Genomic DNA, 18,742 nt, shown 5'->3' on the forward strand with positions numbered 1-18,742 from the left:
TTTCGGTAAATATCAAATAAAATGGTCCTAAGTGCCCTCGAAACAATTTTAATAACTATTGCGGTTATGGAATCCACTCGTATCTTCATCAACTTCCTTAGCTACATGGACGAAGACTGTGAAAGGAGCAGAATTGAAGTTTCCAAATATGCTTCAAGAAAATTTTTGCAAGAAAACAATATTATAAAGTCACCCAAATCTGCTTTCTATCATTAAACTGTTATTGCTAATGTAATTTGAACTTGAATGAATAAACTTGTTTGCCACTAATTTGAATTTTTATAACCGCTTTTGCGTTTATTATGATTGGCAGCTAGATTGTCACATGCTTCCCCCGAACCAATGAAAAAGTTGCGTGGCCCCCTAGCGGCAAATGTAACAACAATATTTTAAACTTGACAAACCGTTCACCGTTTGTTTAGTAAACTACGGTTGATAAAATTTTCACACGAAAATCTAAAGTTCTGTTTTCGTTTGTTGTACTTTGTGAAATTTTAAACGTTGCAACATTGTGTGGTGTGTTTTACATAACGGGACGTAAATATTAACATGGATTCCTTCACAGAAGTAAGTAAAAGTAGATGTTTCCACAATGGTTTTGTCACGATGCCGTTTTTTCAGAATATTCTGGCTAGAGCCAGAGAACGACAGAAAATGTTAAAGGAATATTCAGACAAAGATAATGTTACTCCCTTAAGGGAAGCCAACAGTGAAAGTAATTTAAAATCGTCCCAAAGTACTTTGGGAGCTTCAAAGATTGGTAAAAAAGAAACTGCTTCTGACTCACAACTGTCACAACAATTATATAAAAATGAAAATTTTAAAGAAAACAGATCGGACGACAATTTGAATAAGTTTGTCAGGCAGACAAGTAAAACAAGAATCTCCTCAGATATGCCAGGATCACCCAACCCTCAGCTTAAAACTTTAAACATTCAAAATGGTGATATTAATATGGAGATTAAGGTCACATCTTCTGATAATGTTAGACTTGAGGTGGAAATTCAGGAGAGGGACTCAGACAATGATTCTGGTAGTGTAACTACTGGAATTGGTCTTCGGAAGGACGCCAAGAAAAGATTGGACACACTTGGACAGTTATATGCAGGTGGTGATGATGCAGATATTTCCTCACCCATACACAGGAGTGAAGAGAAATTTCATCAACAGGAGGAGAACAGTTCAGCCTCAAATACGAAAAAACAGGATAGTAGATGCAAAAGGGGTTTAAAAAAATTGGCTGATTTAGCCAGTCACATAAATGAATGGGAGGATGATCTAGGCCATCCAGTAAGTATATTATTACTTACCATAATTTTTATGTTAAAAATATATAAAACAGTACAGATTTTTAAATAGGGCACTGTTTTATGAATCAATTTTTTACACATTTTTAGTATACTTCTATTATGAAAGAACATTTGAAATTGTATTTCTCTTCTTAACACATTAATTGTTCATAGAAACCAAAAGTTTCTGAACCACAATCAAAGAAAATCTGGAAACCACCAGCTCCACAACCCCCAGTTCAGAGCAGCACTGGCAAGGTGAAGGGGAAAGCTCCTCAGCCACCAAAAGTGCAAACATCACCACAGAAATCAACCACTCCAACAATCAGCTCAACTAAACCCAACAGTGGAACTCAAGTAGTGGGTGTCACTCCAAAGCAATTAAAATGGGATCAGGCTGTGCTAGACACATTGGTGAGTTATAAATATTAGTTTTTTGCATGGATGATTTAATCTTTGGTATTTGTTTGCATTTGATAGACTTTCTTTAATTATACTATTTGAATTAGTGGAATAGCTATTTCTGTTGTTCAGAAATTTTAGTTGTGTTTATTTTATATAAATATTGAAACAATTCTCATCCAAATTAATTCATTATTTAATTCAACAAATTACATCAACATTATTTATTTAATTATTTATAATCGCTCTTATTATAGTAGGAAAGAGTAATTAACAAGCTTGTGGGCCTTGCACTCTTAAGTTTGGCAGTGTAGTTATACAAATAGGTAGATATGAAACACTAAAAACCTGTGATTCTATGTATATTTTTATTATTTCCATCAATAACAACGCATTTGATGTGTTATGCTTATTTCTGGTAAGACAAGTCGTTTTCACTCTTCTTTTTTTAACAATAACACACTAACTTTCAAAGATCCGTTTCGCAGCCATTAACAACTACTTTTGTGCCATTTTCGAGATGCTTCATCGTGTCTCATTGTGTGCTTCTAGGAATCACAGGGTTTTACGCGTACAGCTTCGACCTCGCGATTGGTATATACCTTTAATAATGATTCACAGGAGCATGGTCAGTCTAAAAACGAAACAAGCTCCGCTAAAGTGGAAAAAATGGCTCCAGTCCCTCAGCCGGAGAAAAATAAAATCAACGAGGAAGACAAAAATATTGTCACCAATGATAAACCTGAAGTAAAAGGTACAAGCACAAAGGTCGCCGAACTACAAGCAAATTTTGGGTCGAAGGTGACAACAACAGTTCCTAAACCAAAAACTCCTGTTAAATTAGGAGGCGGCTCCGTGGCTGGCAGAGCAGCGATGTTCGAGTCCGGTGTGGTGGCGAGCACTCCGCCGAGTACCGTCAAAGATCCGGCATTAATGTCAGTGTCGGAGAGGAAGGCTCTCTTTGAAAAGAATAAAGGTACAGCACTTGTGCCCAAGGCGGCGTTTGGAATGTCTGCGCCTATCGAGGCAAAGAACACACCAAAAACTCATGGTAATAAAAATGGAAAAATCAATTAGTCCGTGCATTAATTTGAGTTTATTTTTTTAACAGCAAACAATGGCAGCAAACCGGAGGATAAAGCGAATTTAACCAATAAAGTTAAATATCCTGCACCTGCGTCACCTTCCGTACACAATACACCAGTGTCAGCAACGGTACATCAGTCGGACGGCATCGCCAGCAAAATGGCTCAACTGTTGGAAAACAAGAGCACAATTTCCGAAGCCCAAATTTCCAGCAACGTTAAAGAACAACGTCAAAAAGAAATTGATCAGTTACTTAATAGGTTCAATAAGAACAAGGTTGAACAGGTTAGTGAAATTGTTTAAGACTAATATTTAACAATAATCCATAATCTGATAATTTTAGCCTTCAGCACCCCCAGCCGAAACCGAGACGGATTCAGATGAAGATGAGGTTACAGAAGACACTGCCATGTTGTGTAATAATAGATCTACAAAGGTCATTTCTTCAGTACCTCCACCACCGCCACCACTTAAACCTGAAGTGGTAGTAGTGGAGGGTAGAAGAAGCAGTGGAAAGCGATCCAGTAAGTGTTAAATTTATTTTTATTATTATGATATAATCCTAATTTTTCCGTTAAGGTACGTCTTCCGATAGCCATCTGGTAACATCCGTATTGGACGAGGTGAAACGAATTAAGGTTTCGCCACCGAAAGCAGGAAAGCTTTATCCAAACCTGTCCGATATCGAGGCGTCTACAGAGACGGAAGCCCAGACTCAGTCTGACGATTCCTCAAACAGCAGGTGCGGTACATTTACTGAATGGGTTTTATTTTGCTTATGCTTGGCTTAAAATAGGAATCCAAAATCATTGCTTTATAATGTTAACTGTTGGGCAAGATTACATAAAATATCAACTAATATTAGTATAGTTATAAAATGGTGGTATTTTTAATATTCTAAAATCATTTTCATCATATTAATTATACAGAATGTACAAACTCTAAACTAAATTGAACAACAAAGTGTTACAAGTAGGAGAAAGAAAGTATGATATTATCTGATCAAGCAAACCTTAACTTAACCACTGCGCTTGCACATGTTGTTAACAATATCTGCACACACATAGTTGGTCAAGTTCATGTATATCAGAAATTTATATATTATTCGTCTCACTGAATTGATCTTTCTTCCTTACCTACCGTAATATATTGCGTTTATTTTGCTCATTGTATGTGATGAATTCGGTACATTTAAAAATGCTACAATTTGCATTTATATTTTCTAATCAAAATTCTGTTTTATTATTAAATATTTAGTGATGTTGAAATTTTAGAAATTATTTTTTGATCTCGTACGCCAAAATTATATTTATTATCTGTGTGGGAAAATTATCCTTAACCTTTTTGAATCTTCTTATACGAAGTTCCTTAATGCTATACTTACAATTAGATTAAGTATTTTTTTGATATAATGACTTTAAAGATTAGAAATAAGACTGATTTTACACTTGTTCTCCTATAACTAAAACTGTGATAGAATAAACATTTCTATTTCAATTTGCAATTTTATTCCGATATGTCCTTGCGTAATACGTCCCAGTATTTTTGGGGTATTGAGTGTTGCTTTAATATGTGTGTGTCGTGTGGCAATTTGTGTATTTATTGTGTTTTTTCCGCAGTTTCGGCGAACAATACGACTCTGACGAACCAAATACAAGTTTCGGGCGTGATATTTTGAAGGCCGTGTGCAAAAATCAGACACCTCATAAAAGGGTAGGTATCACTACATTACATCACATACTCATCTTTATCATTTACACATTATTACATCATTTATAACGAGCACATTTATATTCATGTTTACGATTATCTTTCAGCCCATATACGATGACAGCACAGCAAGTGATATATCCAGTGTTTTGGATGGAGGTTTGGATGAGATTCCCGAGGAAGAATCCGAGTGCACGGATGGACCTACTCCTCCAAAACACTACAGGCAATCCGGAAACGTAAGTGAATGTAACTAACCAGTTGCATGTGTTCATTTTATGAAGCATCTAATCCTTCATTTAACTTAACGCTTGGTTGTAGGCTCAGTACGCGGCACCATCTCATTCATTTAATTACAAAAACTTCACACCGAATAACATAAAATCGCCTATGTCGCAGTTTAAGTCGCCACTGAAGGTTCCATCACCGCGTAAGTCGCTTGAAAATCCGACTACCTTTGTTATGGAAGGCGATAATGTTTTACCTCTTACACACAGTGTAAGTTTTTACAGAAAACAGCAGTCACAGGTAAGAATAATTGGAAGATCACCCATGCAAATGATAATAATAACTTTTATTAGCAGACTAATAAAACTCCAGTGAAAAAAGTAACTAGACAACCGCTATTGTCTGAGACCACAATCGACAACATCAATAACGAGTCGGCTGAATTGGAGAAGAAAATAAAACAACTTGAAGATGAGGTTAACAAACAACAGATGATTATATCCCAAACTAGTCAAGCCTTGAATTTGTGCAATTGTACGCCTGAGTTCTCTGGATCCACAGAACAAGTTGAAGCTGAACGTGTTCTGTTAGTAGCAAGTAAGGACCAAACGTATTTGATAGATTTATTGCTATATTAAATATAGTTCGGAGTAATTGAAACTCATTTCTTCATATTTACAGCTCATAGAAGACAGGCAGCTTTACATGAAATCCAGAGAATGCGCGTGGAGGGTACAATTAGACCTCAAGGCGAACATTCTCAACATTTGCCACTGGAGAAAGGCACACTCACAATATCCAAAATTGTGTTGCCTTTAAAACAAAAATACGTCACAGCACTTGCAGCCACTGGAGGCAAAGGTCACCATGTGGTTTGCTTGATAAAGTGTGGTGACCAGGTGGTACCAACTAAGTTGGTATCGACAACAGCGAGTGATAAGAAGAATCCGGACGTAGATTTATGCATTCCTGGTTCAATAACATTAAACAACATCTACAGTGACTTCACTGTAACCTTTGAGGTGTACAGTTTACAGGCTCAAGAGGAGTTTTTGCCGCACGAAGTGAAATATCATATCAACAAAAAAGTAATTAGTCTTCTTTTTTATACCATTGATTGTTCTAACATTTTAATTTTTAGTCCAGTAAAATAACTCCAAAAAAGAAACAAGATTCAAGACTACAAAGGCCAGTGAAAGAATCACCAGCGGGACCTCAAGCTGTTAGGTCCTCATCATTTGCTCTGATGGGTTATGTGGTGTTCTCAGTACAGGCTGTAAGCAAGAGACACTGGTCGCTGAACAACGTAAGTAAACTACCGACTATTTTTATATAGAGGATTACATAATTTTCATTAGTGTCCATCAATGAGTCCCTTAGAAGGCAACGTGGAAATGAAGATTTCCTGCGAGCTCGCTCTTTCTGTGGAACATAGGGGTTTCTTGACTATGTTTGAAGACGTTTCTGGGTTTGGAGCTTGGCATAGACGATGGTGTCTCTTAAGTGGGCATACTTTAAGTTACTGGAAATATCCAGATGATGAAAGAAAAACTGTAAGTATAGATACTTGTTGGTAATGGGATAATAATGTTATTACTCTGTTTAAGGCCCCTATTGATTCTATAAATTTAAAAACTTGTGTAACAAGGAACGTTGAACTGGTCAGTAGAGATATTTGTGCGCGAATGCACACATTCCTTTTAGAAAGAGAGAGAATGGCGTATCCTCAAGATAAGGACACATTGGTAGTGATGCGAAAGGGAGACAAAACAATTATAAAGTAATTTCATTAATTTATTTATTAAAAAACGGTGATAACGCTAAATTTATGTTTCAGGCATTTATTGTCGGCAGACACGAAGGAAGAAAGAATAGAGTGGTGTCAAAAGTTTAACGCTGCTTTGACTGCCATAAGAATGTGGGGAAATTCTGAACAGTAATTTTTATAGTTATACTTTTATACTATTGATAGTTTATATTGTGTATTAACCTTTTTAAATAAAACAAATATTTATACCTATTAATTATAAAATATTTTACAAATTTTTATCATATGCTATATGTAATTTATTGTAATCGTATATGAAAACGAAATATATGTAACATTTTAAAACTTTCTTTTATTTCCTATTCTAAACGAAAATTCCTATTTTTTTCATTATTTTGCAAAATTTTGGGGACAGCTTGTATACATACAGGAGGTGAATATCATTGAAAAAGGAAAACGTATTATATAAAATTTTAGTCATGCAAAAACGTTGTTTAAATATTTCGTAATTATTTTGTTTGTCATCGACATCAGTAATGATAAAAATGTCTTACTGTCCCGTTTTAGTTACTGTCGACACATTTACTCTTGGAATTTTAATGTAAAAATTGGGGTACTACCTATTTTAAGATTTCTGAAATTTTGAACAACAGAACCTCATTTTATTAACATCATACATTGATTATATTAATAATTATGTGTAATATTAAAGTTATAATTTATTTGTAATAAAAAAACATACAATATTAGAGAAATGTTGTTTAAATTTTTAGTATTAGAAATGAACTGACGATACAATACGAATATTCGTATTTTCGATTTTATTTCCTTAACCATTAACAATTTAATTGTTATTTTTGGACACCATAAAAATTTCCAAATTTCTTTGTGTGTGAACATGCTTGATAAAATATTTTTCTTAAGCTACTTACCTTAGTCAAGTCTTATGAACCATCAAGTTCATTTATAAAAATTTTAATGCAGAAAAAATCGACTTTAACAGGTCTATTAAAATTCTTCATTATTCCATGATATATTATTAATCACCATGTATGTTTCAATTAACAACATTTTTTTAATGATTACATAATTATGCTAAATATACAAAAATATTCTTTATCAACTATTTACAATGAAACATGTACACATTAACAATTATTTTTTCACAGTATCGTAAATATCAGATCTTCTTTGCTGGAATATGGGTATTTGTTGTCTAATTTTATCACACTCATCCAAATCGATATCAGCAAACACAATTTCTTCCTCAGCACCTGCTTGTTTTACAACTTTACCCCAAGGATCAGTTACCTGTGAGTGACCCCAAGCAATATAACCCTGTGTACCCCTAGCAGGGCTAATTGCAAACACATAAAGCTGATTGTCCAATGCTCGTCCTCTTTGTAATATCTCCCAATGCATTGGTCCAGTGGTCATATTAAATGCACCTGGATAAATCAAAATCTCACAACCCTGCATACGGTACACCTTGGCCAGTTCTTCAAATCGCAAATCGTAACAGATACCCAATCCCACTTTCACACCATCTACATCGAATGTTACAGCCTCATTGCCAGCAGCCAAAACATCTGATTCCTTAAAAGTGATTCCTCCAGGTATGTCAATATCAAATAAATGCATTTTTCTATATTTAGCAATTAATTTACCCTCTGGATTCCAAACGGTGCAGGTGTTATAGAATTTGTTATCTTCCACTTCTGGAAAGGTGCCACCGACAAGGTAAATCGAGTTTTCTTTAGCCGCTTTAGAAAGCATATCAGAGGTGGGTCCTTTGGGCACATTTTCGGCATACTCGTTGAAAAACTTTGTACCATAGGGGGAATTAAAACATTCTGGTAATGCTACCAGTTTCGCACCACCGTCTTTCGCTTTCTTTATTAGCTTGGAGGCGTTTTCCAAATTACTATTGCGGTCTTTGCACACTAACGATTGTAACAAAGCTACTTTAAATTGTCGCATTGCACTACTGTAATTTCTAATTTGGGTTAAAAATGATAGTTTAGTTAACGACATGGACTTACTTCTAATAATAGATTTAGATAAAATATATAAAATATATTTGTTATCGTGTTGACATTAGCTTATGAGGTTATGTTTCGTATTTCTATTGGTTAAAAAAATAAGCCACCAAAACTTTAAAATTTTTATTTACAACATTATAATATAAAATCAGCTTTTGTTCTTATTTAACAGACAATTACATAATACTAATATAGGATATAATATTGAACTAATTAACACTAACATTTTTATTATGTAATTGAGCATAAATAAGAAGTGTTTAAATAAATCACATAAAAATATATAAAATTGTGCTATATATTCAATATATTAGAGTATGATTTCGTTCTTTATGCTTCGGGACAGTTCCTTATTGGGCAGTACAATGGAATTTAAAAGGATTGTCTCAGAGGGGACACTCACAGAGCAACCTAAAACAAAAACATATTTATGTGAATATTAGTTAATTTCAACAATTTATTTCTCAAAGAGACCAGTCATCACATTTTTGGATATTTCTGAATTTACAAAACAAGTTATTAACCATCTGTTTGTATATTCAAATGAATTTTAATTAGTAGTAAATAAAAATTAAATTACTTTACACCATTTGTTTGCCTGTCTATTTAAATTCTAAAAATTTACAGGAAATGTCTCCATATTAGAATAAAAGTTGAATTCGAGAATTTTTATTCTATTCGTTTCAGTATATATTGTTATATATATTCTTTTGGAAAGAAACCTTTAGACTGGAATATAATAATGTCGTTACAACCGGGTTTCTAGAGAATAAATGACTTTAATATTTAAAAGTGTAACCACCAATGAGGTATTTCTTTCATAAGTATTACCAAGAATAGTGATAGAGGGGTTCAGTCTTCCATCGCTGTTGAACAATGGTGGATTCTCCATTTTCGCAAACGGTTTGTTGGGATCGGGATCTGAAGGGGTGCCCTCTACGCGAGCCCAACGTCCGACGTGCGAGCCCCTGCCGATGATGCTGTGTAACACCAGACTATGCTCTTCGATGGTGGCGCCGGACAACACTATGCTTTCGCGAATGCGCACTCCCGAACCCACCGTCACGGAAGCGCCGATGCTCACGTTTGGACCCAACTATAAAGTTATGGACACATGTTCAATTTGCTTGCACACAAGTACAGACCTCACTGAGTTACTTACCACAGCTGTAGGATGTATAACCGCGGTCGGATCGATGTGCACGTCAGGTTGAATGGTACAGTCATACTTTGGTGGATCTCCTGTTCCTTGTGCGGCCGCAAGTCTTTCCGGATATTTTTGTCGGTACAGCTCTAAGTAATGTCTGTTTGCATAAATGGCAGATCCTGCAGTTTTTAACTGTGACCACCAGCTGTTCACCTATACAAAAAATAATTTATAATAAATCTGTTAAATAATATATTAATGGGATTATACTTGAAGAGCAAAAATCTTTCCGGTTCCAGCCAATGGAGCTAAAATCTCTTGTTCCAACTGGATATGTCCAGCTTCCTTGTTTCCATTACCATTACTATTGCACCTAGAATTTTAGTAGAACCTCAAATAATGTGAAACAACCATTCTTTTATGTGATATCAAGGTGGCTAGCAGGTATATTTAATTTCCAGATAAAACTTGTGTCAAGCAAGTCCCAGATGATTAATTTTATACATATGTATAATTTAAATTTTACAAAATATGAAATTACTACATTGAATACTGGACCTTTTCCAATATGAATCTTTGGAATCGTTATCGGCAAATTAGTAATACCAATATACGACATGATGATGGTTGTAACGAACTACGACTAGTAGATCGAACCATTTTTCTGAATATTTTTAGTAGACAAAAGACATCTACATCCAGGCTTCGTAAAATCGTTGGAATCAATGTAAATTTAATTTGATTTCACACTAGGTCTGTCCCTTAACAGAGGGACAGACCTAGTGTGAAATTTTAAAAAATTGAAAACGTTTTTTGAATATTAGTCTACACCTTCAAAAATAACATACTAAATTTTGAATAGAATATCTCAAATAGTTTTTGAGTTACAGTTGTCTAAAAAGTAGCCCCTCAACAGTTAGAAAGCCACGTTTACTACAGACCCTGCCAGTGTTATTCTTCGGGATATAATGTGTAAAACTTGTAACAAATGAGACTTTTAATCAAGTTAAGCTAACAAGCTCAAAGAACTTATAACAGGCGCTTATTGAAGAAGTGGAATGTGAATTATATGGACCTGGAATAGCAGATTAGCTCTAAATATGATATTTATCTATGCATAACAAAGAAATCAATCATTTTATCTTCAACCACGTTATTCTCGAAACAACATTTTTCATATTTGCTGCAGTCGTAACTGGAAGACTCGAATTCATCGGATCGTTTAATTTTTTTTCTGCTTATTTTGTATGTTTCTCTGTACAATGAGCCTCCAGTTTTTCGATTATTTAAGAAATGTAAGTTGACAGTCAAATTTTCGGGCAAAATTCGAGTTTTGAAAAATTTCAATTATTTTTCACAATTGTGGGTAGAGATATAGACAACATCTTCTAGTTTAATAACATATATATTTTTTTTAAATTCAGTGGAGGGCCTTTTTTAGTGATTTGGGAAATAGAGAATAACTCGCTTGAAATTAATTTCTTCATTTGAAAATTTCACTGTTTAGTCATTATGTATACACAAATGTATGTTTCAAGTTTTAAAACATTTAATGTGGTAGTTTTCTTTAAAAAGTCCCAATAATCAATTTTTTTTAGGCCATCACTGTAGGTGTGCTCCTTAATAAAGAAATAAATATATGTATGTAATTATGGATTATGATTTTTAGAATATAATTTTTTAAATAGTTCTATTCCTACATGTGTAGACAGGTTTATTAATTTTACATTTAAATCATTTATAAATAAATATACCAATAATTAGAGTTTGAAGAGAATATATAATTTAATCCACACAAAACATGTATTTGTTAGCTACTCATCATTTATACAACAAATTTAAAACTCATAACTAAACTTATAAATAAAATATATTCTTTAATTAATAATAAGAATAAAGTTACTCACTTGTAATAATCAAGCTGTTTGTTGTTGAAAACTTCTCCAATATTGTGGAATATATCCAATGAAAACACATAAATTCCACAATTGATCAGTGTGGACACATAAGAACTTGGCTTTTCAACATAATGTGTAACTTCATTTGTCTGCTTGTTTAACACCATACAACCATAATGTAGAGATTGTTGCCTTGTTGCTTCAGTACCCATTATGGACACCTACACAATACAATTGTAGTCTAAACATCCAACAATCTTACACATACAAACCAATGCTTTATTCGAATGTTCCTTGTGAAAATTGTATAATTTTCTCAATGGAAATTCAGCACAAACATCTCCATTCATAACAAAAAATGCATCTGGATTGCCACATCGTATTTGGTCCCTAAAATGGTACAATCCCCCAGCAGTACCTAAGGCAGTGAATTCTTGCAGATATTTAATTGTAATGTTGTACTTTTGTTGCATTTCATTTACAAATGGTTGTATCTGCACAACCTGATAGAACCCCACAATTAGGATTTCCTTCACTTCCTCTAGAGCCACGCATGCTTCAATATGATGTTGAATTACTGGTAAACCTGCTACAGGGAATAAAGGCTTTGGAATATCCAGAGAGAGTGGACGAAACCGGGTGCCTATAAAGAGTTTAAGGGTAATTATTTTGTAATAATAATTTTTCAGAAAGAACCTTTTTGAGGACCCCCTATTAAAATTACTGCTTTTAGCATAGTTAGCAACACAATGATTGTGATTATCACACGTAAAGAATTTCTTATCAATCGACACGTCAAGTATTTAACGTCAAATTGACAACGTAAACAAGCTCAAATTGCCCGGTCTCGATTTTATCTAATGATACGTTTATTCTGTGAATTATTTAAACAATCAGAAGAAGAAGAAGAAATGAAATAGATTCGACGCATATACCAGATATATACCTTTCTGTAAGTATTCATTGTTTTTGGGTTGCTTCGGTACTTCTTGTGCAGATGGCTCTGACACTATTCTTCGGAAAAAAAATTGTATTTCCAAATATTTTTTGTTAAATGTTAAATTCTGTCAACAAACTTAAATTTAAATTATCATAGGGCAAAATGAAGCGTATTATTTCTGTTAAGTTACACGTTATATCTAAATATAATTCTAAAGGCATCATAAAATAATAGATGGAGCTTATGAGACAACCACTTGTTGACTTTACCACAGAGAGGTCTCCCTGATACATGCATTTTCACCAGATTTAGCGCGAGTTTTTTCGGTGTGTTTACTTCTTTTTCTGTTTTCTTATTTTCAATAGACCTCGTCGCCCGTCAATTCACTATGGGTGTAAGTTACATAAATCGGTCTCTATCAGCATTAAAATTGTATGTTTGTAGAGAAAAACCGCTGCCAGTTCGGCCAAAGGCAAAGAAAAACGTTTGCAGAGAAAGGAGGAACAGCAAAGAATCAGTCAGGCTATGCAGACGGTCGAGAAGGCGAACAAATTGGAGGATCCCTTCGAACCGTTTCCGGCATTTCACAAATTCAACAAAAATGGAGTTGAGGCTGAACTGTTTGTTAAAAGATGTCCAGACTTGGATGAGGCCACAAAGAACTGGGCATTCCATTTGACCAAGAAAAACATGCAACACAAGTAAGAGCAGTAGTCCTGTTGTTAAAATGTTTTAATTGTGAATTTTAGATATGAGTCTTGTTCATGGGGTTGGAGTGACCAGAAAAAATTAGAGGAACTGACTGATGATGCTGCTTGGTATTTAATTGCAAAGGCAACAGACGGTACTTTATTAGGATTCTCACATTTTAGATTTGATATTGATGAAGGAATTGAAGTATTATATTGGTAATTGTTTACATTTCTCATTAGCTATGTTAGGTTATGAATGGATTTGTTTCCAGCTATGAATTACAACTAGAATCTGCATATCTCAGAAGGGGACTGGGAAAGTTCATGATGTTAGTGCTAGAATTAATGGCTTTCAAGAATAACATGAGGAAAGTTGTGTTAACAGTGTTAAAAAACAACCAATATTCAAAATTCTTTAAAGCATTAAAGTAAGTATCATTATTCTTTTGCATTTTACAGAGCAAATATTGTAATTTTATTTTAGTTATGAATTGGACGAATCTTCACCAGTGGATGATGAAGATGACATATATTCATTTGAAATTTTAAGTAAAGTTAATAAGAGACTTGCCCCAGTTATGCCCCTGACAACAGTAAATGGCAAAAATCATTCAAATGGACACTGTTGTTCTGGACATCATCACCACTAAGTACATAAATTTTAATTTTAAGGGTTTTGATTTGTGAAACTTGTGAATTGGCTGTATTATCTAATAAATCTTATTTTATAAATAGGTGTGCAACTATAGTCAAAACTTCGATGACTCGAAATTTCATAACTTGAAGGAAATTGGTTAGCAATATGCATTTGTACTGATTTTAAAGTTTATTTATTAACATGAACTTTTGATAAGTTTAACTATTTTCGTGACAAGTGATGTTCGAGTTATCGAAGTTCGATTGCATTTTCATTATTCTGCTAAAAATTATGCTAGTAAAAGTTTGTTGGTCTTTAAATTAAATACAAATTTTTTAAAAATGTATTAATCTCATTTATTATAAAATTGCTAAAATACATTGAATATAAATACAACATCAAAAAATACAAAAAAGGACAAAGTCATTTTCAAAGATCAACGAATAAAATACATAAAAGTTTAATCAACAGTATCTACTTTCTTTAACTCTCACAGTCACTTCTATTGTTTTATTTGATCTTTTTGATCCCGTACTCTGAAACATGAACAAATATTTTTTAATATATAATAAATTTAAATTAAAAAAAATCTTTACGCTATATGAAATTAATATTTTATCTAATTTAATTGTACTAAATTTTCTGATTGATACATATTAAATTTAGATGATAAATCATTAAAAAAACAAACATAAAAATAGAAAAAAAAATTATACGTTACAAAAACTGTTCTACAGAATTTACTTAATAAATAAAAAATGTCCGAATTAATTAATATTTGAAATCAAAGAGGGAAAACTCTTACCGATGCAACAGCATTCGCTAATCCAGCAACGTTTCCGATTACATTGGCCAAATTTTCCAAAGGCGAAGGTGCCCCTTTCGGCGATGGGATCGGGCTTAGTGATGTGGAAGACTTTCTCACTGTTGGAATTACGCTCAACGCATTCATACTTTTACAAGGACTGACGGATTTACAAATCGAACTCATCGGTTTGCAATCACGGGAGCTCACAGATATTGGGCATAATGTTTTTGTACTGCAGCTACTGCGTGTGGATTTGGAACTCTTGGAACTTACTTTGGTGGAACTACTTCCGCCAGACATGGAAACAATTTTGTTGCTCGTGCCGGATTTCGATGTTAGCGTCTTGCTACTACTACATGACGATCGACTGCTGGAAACTTTACCTTTGCTCATGCTGGCGGATCGGTAGCTGTAGTATGAGTCGGACATCTTGCAAATGGAAATGGAAATTATCCGTCGTTACACGTGAAGTTCAACAAGAGAAATGTTCGAGAGACCGATTTGTATTTCGATTTGGTGAATGAATATAAAAAAAGTTTTCCGGACTTGCGCTTCTCGTCTGTATTTACAGGGTGGACGGATTGTATTTTTAAAATGCAAATGTTTCCAAATTGCCAAATTCCTTTTCTAAGGAATAATCACACCTTATTCCGTTAAACGAATTATGAATTAAAGTTTTATTTAAGTAAAAAAATTGAAATGTCAGAATTTGACTAACTTTTCTCGAATAACTCAAGACAATATCACATTTATGAGTGTAATATACTGTCCTATTGAAAAGTTGGCACCAAAAGTTCTACGGAAGTTTATTTGGTATCATAAAGTTAATTATAAATTTATGGCAATTAAATGAATGACCTTAACTTGAAAAAAGTGTCATTATTCTATTGAGTATGAGACTTAAATTTGAAGGAACACCAATGAGTGATAAATAAAAAGATACATGTATCTAATACTATATGGATGCTAGTTGGATATATTTTGTTTAAATAAAGATGTTATATACATCGTTTGTTGGTGTTGGAAAATATAGGATTAAAATAAAAAAAGTAAATTAATCAACAAATTTACCTAGAATTATGTTACATAAAAATAAATTACAACAGGAATTATGGTCTAGAATATTATTATTAACCCAGTGAACACTGCACGTGTATGAAACGTTTCAAACGAAATGTAGATAACAGAACAAAATTGAAACATACAAACAGAAACAATTGTGAAATTTATAGTAGATGTTGTATATGGTAAGATAATTTTAAAACATGCCTTCAATTTTGTTTTAAGTTTATAGTTGTCAATATTTAAAATATCTTTCAATTACTTTAAACTTTAATTCAAACACTAATAAAACTTAAAGGAAATATTAATCAGCTACTTAACAATTTTTTTGCAATACATCAGAGGGATCTGTTTTAACTTTGTAAGTGTTTATTTTATCATATATTATTAAATTTTAAAATTCAATATTTTAAAGAATGACATGCAATAATTTCTCTTAATTAACCAATTAATCTACTACAACCTAATCATTATTTGATATTTTTATAGCCATATAGTAATGGTTATAATTACAACTTATTAAAATATATTTAAAATGAGTTGTCCTACTTAAACTGGATGTCAGTAGCTATAATGTTTATAGGTTTTTCTGTTATTGTTATGTCTACTGTGCAACTGGTCAATCTAATTTTATTCTTTAAAAAATGCATACTTTTTATTTTTTAATGGACAAAAATAAAACAACTTTTTACTTTATTGTTTTTCGAGGTTTTATTATTAAATTAAATCTATTATCTAGTAGAAGTCTTTTGCTTATTATATTAATTTAATCATTGGTTGCAGTGAAACTTTAAGTAAAATTATAATTTAGCGTTAACAAGATTGAACAAAACAAGAAGAGATAGCTAAGAGTTTACAGCTAAATAAGTCAATCGTTTCAATTATTATTAAAAAATTTAGAGAAACTGACTAAATAAAAATTTGTGCGGGTTTGAAAAATTTGAAAGAAAAACGATAACGAATGTCAAACCTCATCGTCACTTAAATTAAAGCCAATTTTGAGGGAACGAGACTACCTAAAATTAATTCCAGGACTATGTGAAACTACACAAAAAGTTTGTTATATCCACAATGCAACATGGTGACGGTTCTGTTAAGCTTTGGGGATGCTTTAATTCTTCTGGTGTAAGCTCCCTTAGATTTATATACAAGGATATATTAAACAACAATTTGCGTCCATACGTTAAAGAAATGATACTCTTAAGAAATGTGTTTCAACATGAAAGCGATCCCAAACCCAAATACAAAATTGTTAGTTAAAAGACCAAATCATCGATGTTTTGTCTTGCCCGTCCCAGTCTTTCGACATAAAAATTATACAAATTTAAATAAACTAAATCATCACAACAATTGAAATAGTTTTAAGGAATATAGACTTGTTCTTTATTCGGAAAATGGTGTCACGAACATGGGCCAAAATTATGATACAAAAAGGATATTATACAAAGTGTTGATGCTTAATGAAATATGATATTGAATGAATATTAATAATTTAATCATTAAAAATCCCTTTCCCTTTTACTATATTTATGTCCAATACAATTTAGTAAAATATACGTAACATTTTATAGAATAAGAATATAGTAGTTATATTCTATAAAACAACATGTACATATTTTAACAGTTCTCATAAAATAAAAGGGTGACTAAAATATAAAAGATTTGAAGAAAAGTTGCTATAATAATGAACACTGCTGTATAAGTTAATAATATACTGTCTGCAGAAAAAACGCAACCCCTACATATAATTGATTTATTCCAATTTTTTTAGAAATAATATTTGATTAACAAATTAAACAACAATCTTAAAGCATAAATTATCAGAAGCTAATAATGCGTCAGTCCCTCTCTTTGATTGAGGCACTCATTGAGACGTCGTGGCATTGATCTAATGAGATTATCGACATTTTCTTGGGATATCCCATCCTACACAAATTAAATCTGACCTCTTAGTTCTTTAAGAATCGGCCTTAAATGTCGCCCCATCATATCCCACACACAACGATCTGGGTGGCCAAGACAGTAAATTCACATGGGAGGCCTCTAGTATTCCTGGCAATATATGGACGGGCATTATCTTGCTGATAAATTAGTCCGAGAGCTCTTCTTACGTAGAGATGAAAATAAGACTCAAAGACGTCATCCACATATCGCTGGAACGCTTGGTCTTCCGGAACCTCTTGCTCCTTGATTACCAACATCATATTACAATACTCACATTTCACGAAATTTCTGCTTCATCCAGGCCTACTATTCTATCTCACACAAATTTTATGATGTCTGAATGTGTTCTGTGTGTTGCGTTTTTCTACAATTAGCATAGTATATACTATTATTTCTCTAATTCATTTATTCGAAAACCGTTACGTATAGTGTTTGACGCTTCATCGTAAAGAATTACCAAAAAATATGTATTTTCTTAGAGATACACAGTGACTTTCTACCTGGTTATACAGGTAATCGGTACTGACGCAACCTTTCTATAAAAATGAAACCTCATGCTGCACAAAAATCAAAACATTTAAAGCGACTATCTCGTCGATAGTTTTCTGTGCCATCCTTGTTTGGGGTATTGGAGGCAATCTCTGAAGAGTAAGGCTGACCAATACATGAGGCCTTGCCTCTTAGTAATTTGAATTACCCTTCTACTGCCTAACAATAGACATATGAGAAGCTTAGCTGGCATGTCGTGTGATACGTTTTTAGTCAGTTTTCCAGAATCTAACCACATAAACTCCTGGAATCGCTTTTAAATTTCTCCTAGGCAAGTTTTCCCCACACAGACACACTCAAATAATATAGACACGTGTTTTCATTACTTTGAAAATTTGTATGAATAAGTTAATTTTTATCATATACGTACTACCATACTAGAAAAGTACCAAAATATTTAGCTGATGCAGACTTGATATATTTTAACACCACAAGTCATCAATAATGATTTATAATATCGACCAAAATCAATAGATAACGTTACATCAAAACCGTGATTTTGATGCTCTAGGCAAATCTGATTAGATCTGATTCCTCCGT

At 33.0% G+C, this 18,742-nt stretch overlaps 6 protein-coding genes across 10 annotated transcripts in view; 2 read left to right on the forward strand and 4 right to left on the reverse strand.

Moving 5' to 3' along the window:
* Nucleotides 1-18,742, reverse strand: part of LOC109598052 (alpha-(1,3)-fucosyltransferase C-like) — a 265,775-nt gene that overhangs the window by 97,993 nt on the left and 149,040 nt on the right. The gene's annotated exons all lie outside the window — the stretch shown is intronic.
* Nucleotides 412-6,827, forward strand: LOC109598353 (anillin). 3 transcript variants are annotated; one of them, XM_049961447.1, is made up of 16 exons: nucleotides 412-567; nucleotides 622-1,290; nucleotides 1,464-1,703; nucleotides 2,244-2,742; nucleotides 2,803-3,062; nucleotides 3,121-3,301; nucleotides 3,357-3,519; nucleotides 4,397-4,490; nucleotides 4,595-4,726; nucleotides 4,809-5,015; nucleotides 5,069-5,312; nucleotides 5,397-5,803; nucleotides 5,857-6,021; nucleotides 6,074-6,268; nucleotides 6,323-6,495; nucleotides 6,553-6,827. In XM_049961447.1, exons 1-16 carry the CDS (start codon nucleotides 550-552, stop codon nucleotides 6,653-6,655), a joined length of 3,750 nt encoding a protein of 1,249 aa, XP_049817404.1. In that variant the 5' UTR covers nucleotides 412-549; the 3' UTR covers nucleotides 6,656-6,827. The 3 variants fall into 3 exon arrangements, with proteins under 3 accessions (XP_049817404.1, XP_049817405.1, XP_049817406.1); XM_049961448.1 differs by having other exon boundaries at nucleotides 5,072-5,312; XM_049961449.1 differs by having other exon boundaries at nucleotides 2,313-2,742.
* LOC109597502 (omega-amidase NIT2) lies at nucleotides 7,512-8,593 on the reverse strand. 2 transcript variants are annotated; one of them, XM_020013206.2, is made up of 2 exons: nucleotides 8,526-8,593; nucleotides 7,512-8,479 (listed from the first exon to the last, which is right to left on the reverse strand). In XM_020013206.2, exon 2 carries the CDS (start codon nucleotides 8,461-8,463, stop codon nucleotides 7,639-7,641), a length of 825 nt encoding a protein of 274 aa, XP_019868765.1. In that variant the 5' UTR covers nucleotides 8,464-8,479; nucleotides 8,526-8,593; the 3' UTR covers nucleotides 7,512-7,638. The 2 variants fall into 2 exon arrangements, with proteins under 2 accessions (XP_019868765.1, XP_019868773.1); XM_020013214.2 differs by having other exon boundaries at nucleotides 7,512-8,470; nucleotides 8,526-8,579.
* LOC109597401 (mannose-1-phosphate guanyltransferase alpha-A) lies at nucleotides 8,635-12,428 on the reverse strand. Its single transcript, XM_020013075.2, has 7 exons — nucleotides 12,267-12,428; nucleotides 11,843-12,213; nucleotides 11,580-11,791; nucleotides 9,943-10,045; nucleotides 9,688-9,885; nucleotides 9,357-9,621; nucleotides 8,635-8,936 (listed from the first exon to the last, which is right to left on the reverse strand). Exons 1-7 carry the CDS (start codon nucleotides 12,304-12,306, stop codon nucleotides 8,836-8,838), a joined length of 1,290 nt encoding a protein of 429 aa, XP_019868634.2. The 5' UTR covers nucleotides 12,307-12,428; the 3' UTR covers nucleotides 8,635-8,835.
* Nucleotides 12,704-14,185, forward strand: LOC109597411 (N-alpha-acetyltransferase 40). The gene is made up of 5 exons (XM_020013087.2): nucleotides 12,704-12,904; nucleotides 12,955-13,211; nucleotides 13,260-13,418; nucleotides 13,475-13,630; nucleotides 13,687-14,185. The coding sequence occupies exons 1-5, from the start codon at nucleotides 12,899-12,901 to the stop codon at nucleotides 13,850-13,852; spliced, it is 744 nt and encodes a 247-aa protein (XP_019868646.1). The 5' UTR covers nucleotides 12,704-12,898; the 3' UTR covers nucleotides 13,853-14,185.
* Nucleotides 14,171-15,145, reverse strand: LOC109597420 (uncharacterized). Its single transcript, XM_020013100.2, has 2 exons — nucleotides 14,645-15,145; nucleotides 14,171-14,375 (listed from the first exon to the last, which is right to left on the reverse strand). The coding sequence occupies exons 1-2, from the start codon at nucleotides 15,074-15,076 to the stop codon at nucleotides 14,304-14,306; spliced, it is 504 nt and encodes a 167-aa protein (XP_019868659.1). The 5' UTR covers nucleotides 15,077-15,145; the 3' UTR covers nucleotides 14,171-14,303.

Source organism: Aethina tumida, chromosome 1 (genome assembly GCF_024364675.1).
Source record: "Aethina tumida isolate Nest 87 chromosome 1, icAetTumi1.1, whole genome shotgun sequence".
Lineage (NCBI taxonomy): Eukaryota > Metazoa > Arthropoda > Insecta > Coleoptera > Nitidulidae > Aethina > Aethina tumida.

Coding starts and splice junctions, on each gene's coding strand:
- LOC109597420 (XM_020013100.2), bottom strand. CDS start 15,076: ATGTCCGACTCATACTACAGCTACCGATCCGCCAGCATGAGCAAAGGT. Junction 14,376..14,644: donor TAGCGAATGCTGTTGCATCG/GTAAGAGTTTTC, acceptor TTCATGTTTCAG/AGTACGGGATCAAAAAGATC.
- LOC109598353 (XM_049961447.1), top strand. Junction 5,804..5,856: donor AATATCATATCAACAAAAAA/GTAATTAGTCTT, acceptor TTTAATTTTTAG/TCCAGTAAAATAACTCCAAA. Junction 6,022..6,073: donor GACACTGGTCGCTGAACAAC/GTAAGTAAACTA, acceptor AATTTTCATTAG/TGTCCATCAATGAGTCCCTT.
- LOC109597502 (XM_020013206.2), bottom strand. CDS start 8,463: ATGCGACAATTTAAAGTAGCTTTGTTACAATCGTTAGTGTGCAAAGAC.
- LOC109597401 (XM_020013075.2), bottom strand. CDS start 12,306: ATGCTAAAAGCAGTAATTTTAATAGGGGGTCCTCAAAAAG. Junction 12,214..12,266: donor AATAGGGGGTCCTCAAAAAG/GTTCTTTCTGAA, acceptor AACTCTTTATAG/GCACCCGGTTTCGTCCACTC. Junction 11,792..11,842: donor AACATTCGAATAAAGCATTG/GTTTGTATGTGT, acceptor TGTATTGTGTAG/GTGTCCATAATGGGTACTGA.
- LOC109597411 (XM_020013087.2), top strand. Junction 13,212..13,259: donor AAGAAAAACATGCAACACAA/GTAAGAGCAGTA, acceptor TGTGAATTTTAG/ATATGAGTCTTGTTCATGGG. Junction 13,419..13,474: donor GGAATTGAAGTATTATATTG/GTAATTGTTTAC, acceptor ATTTGTTTCCAG/CTATGAATTACAACTAGAAT.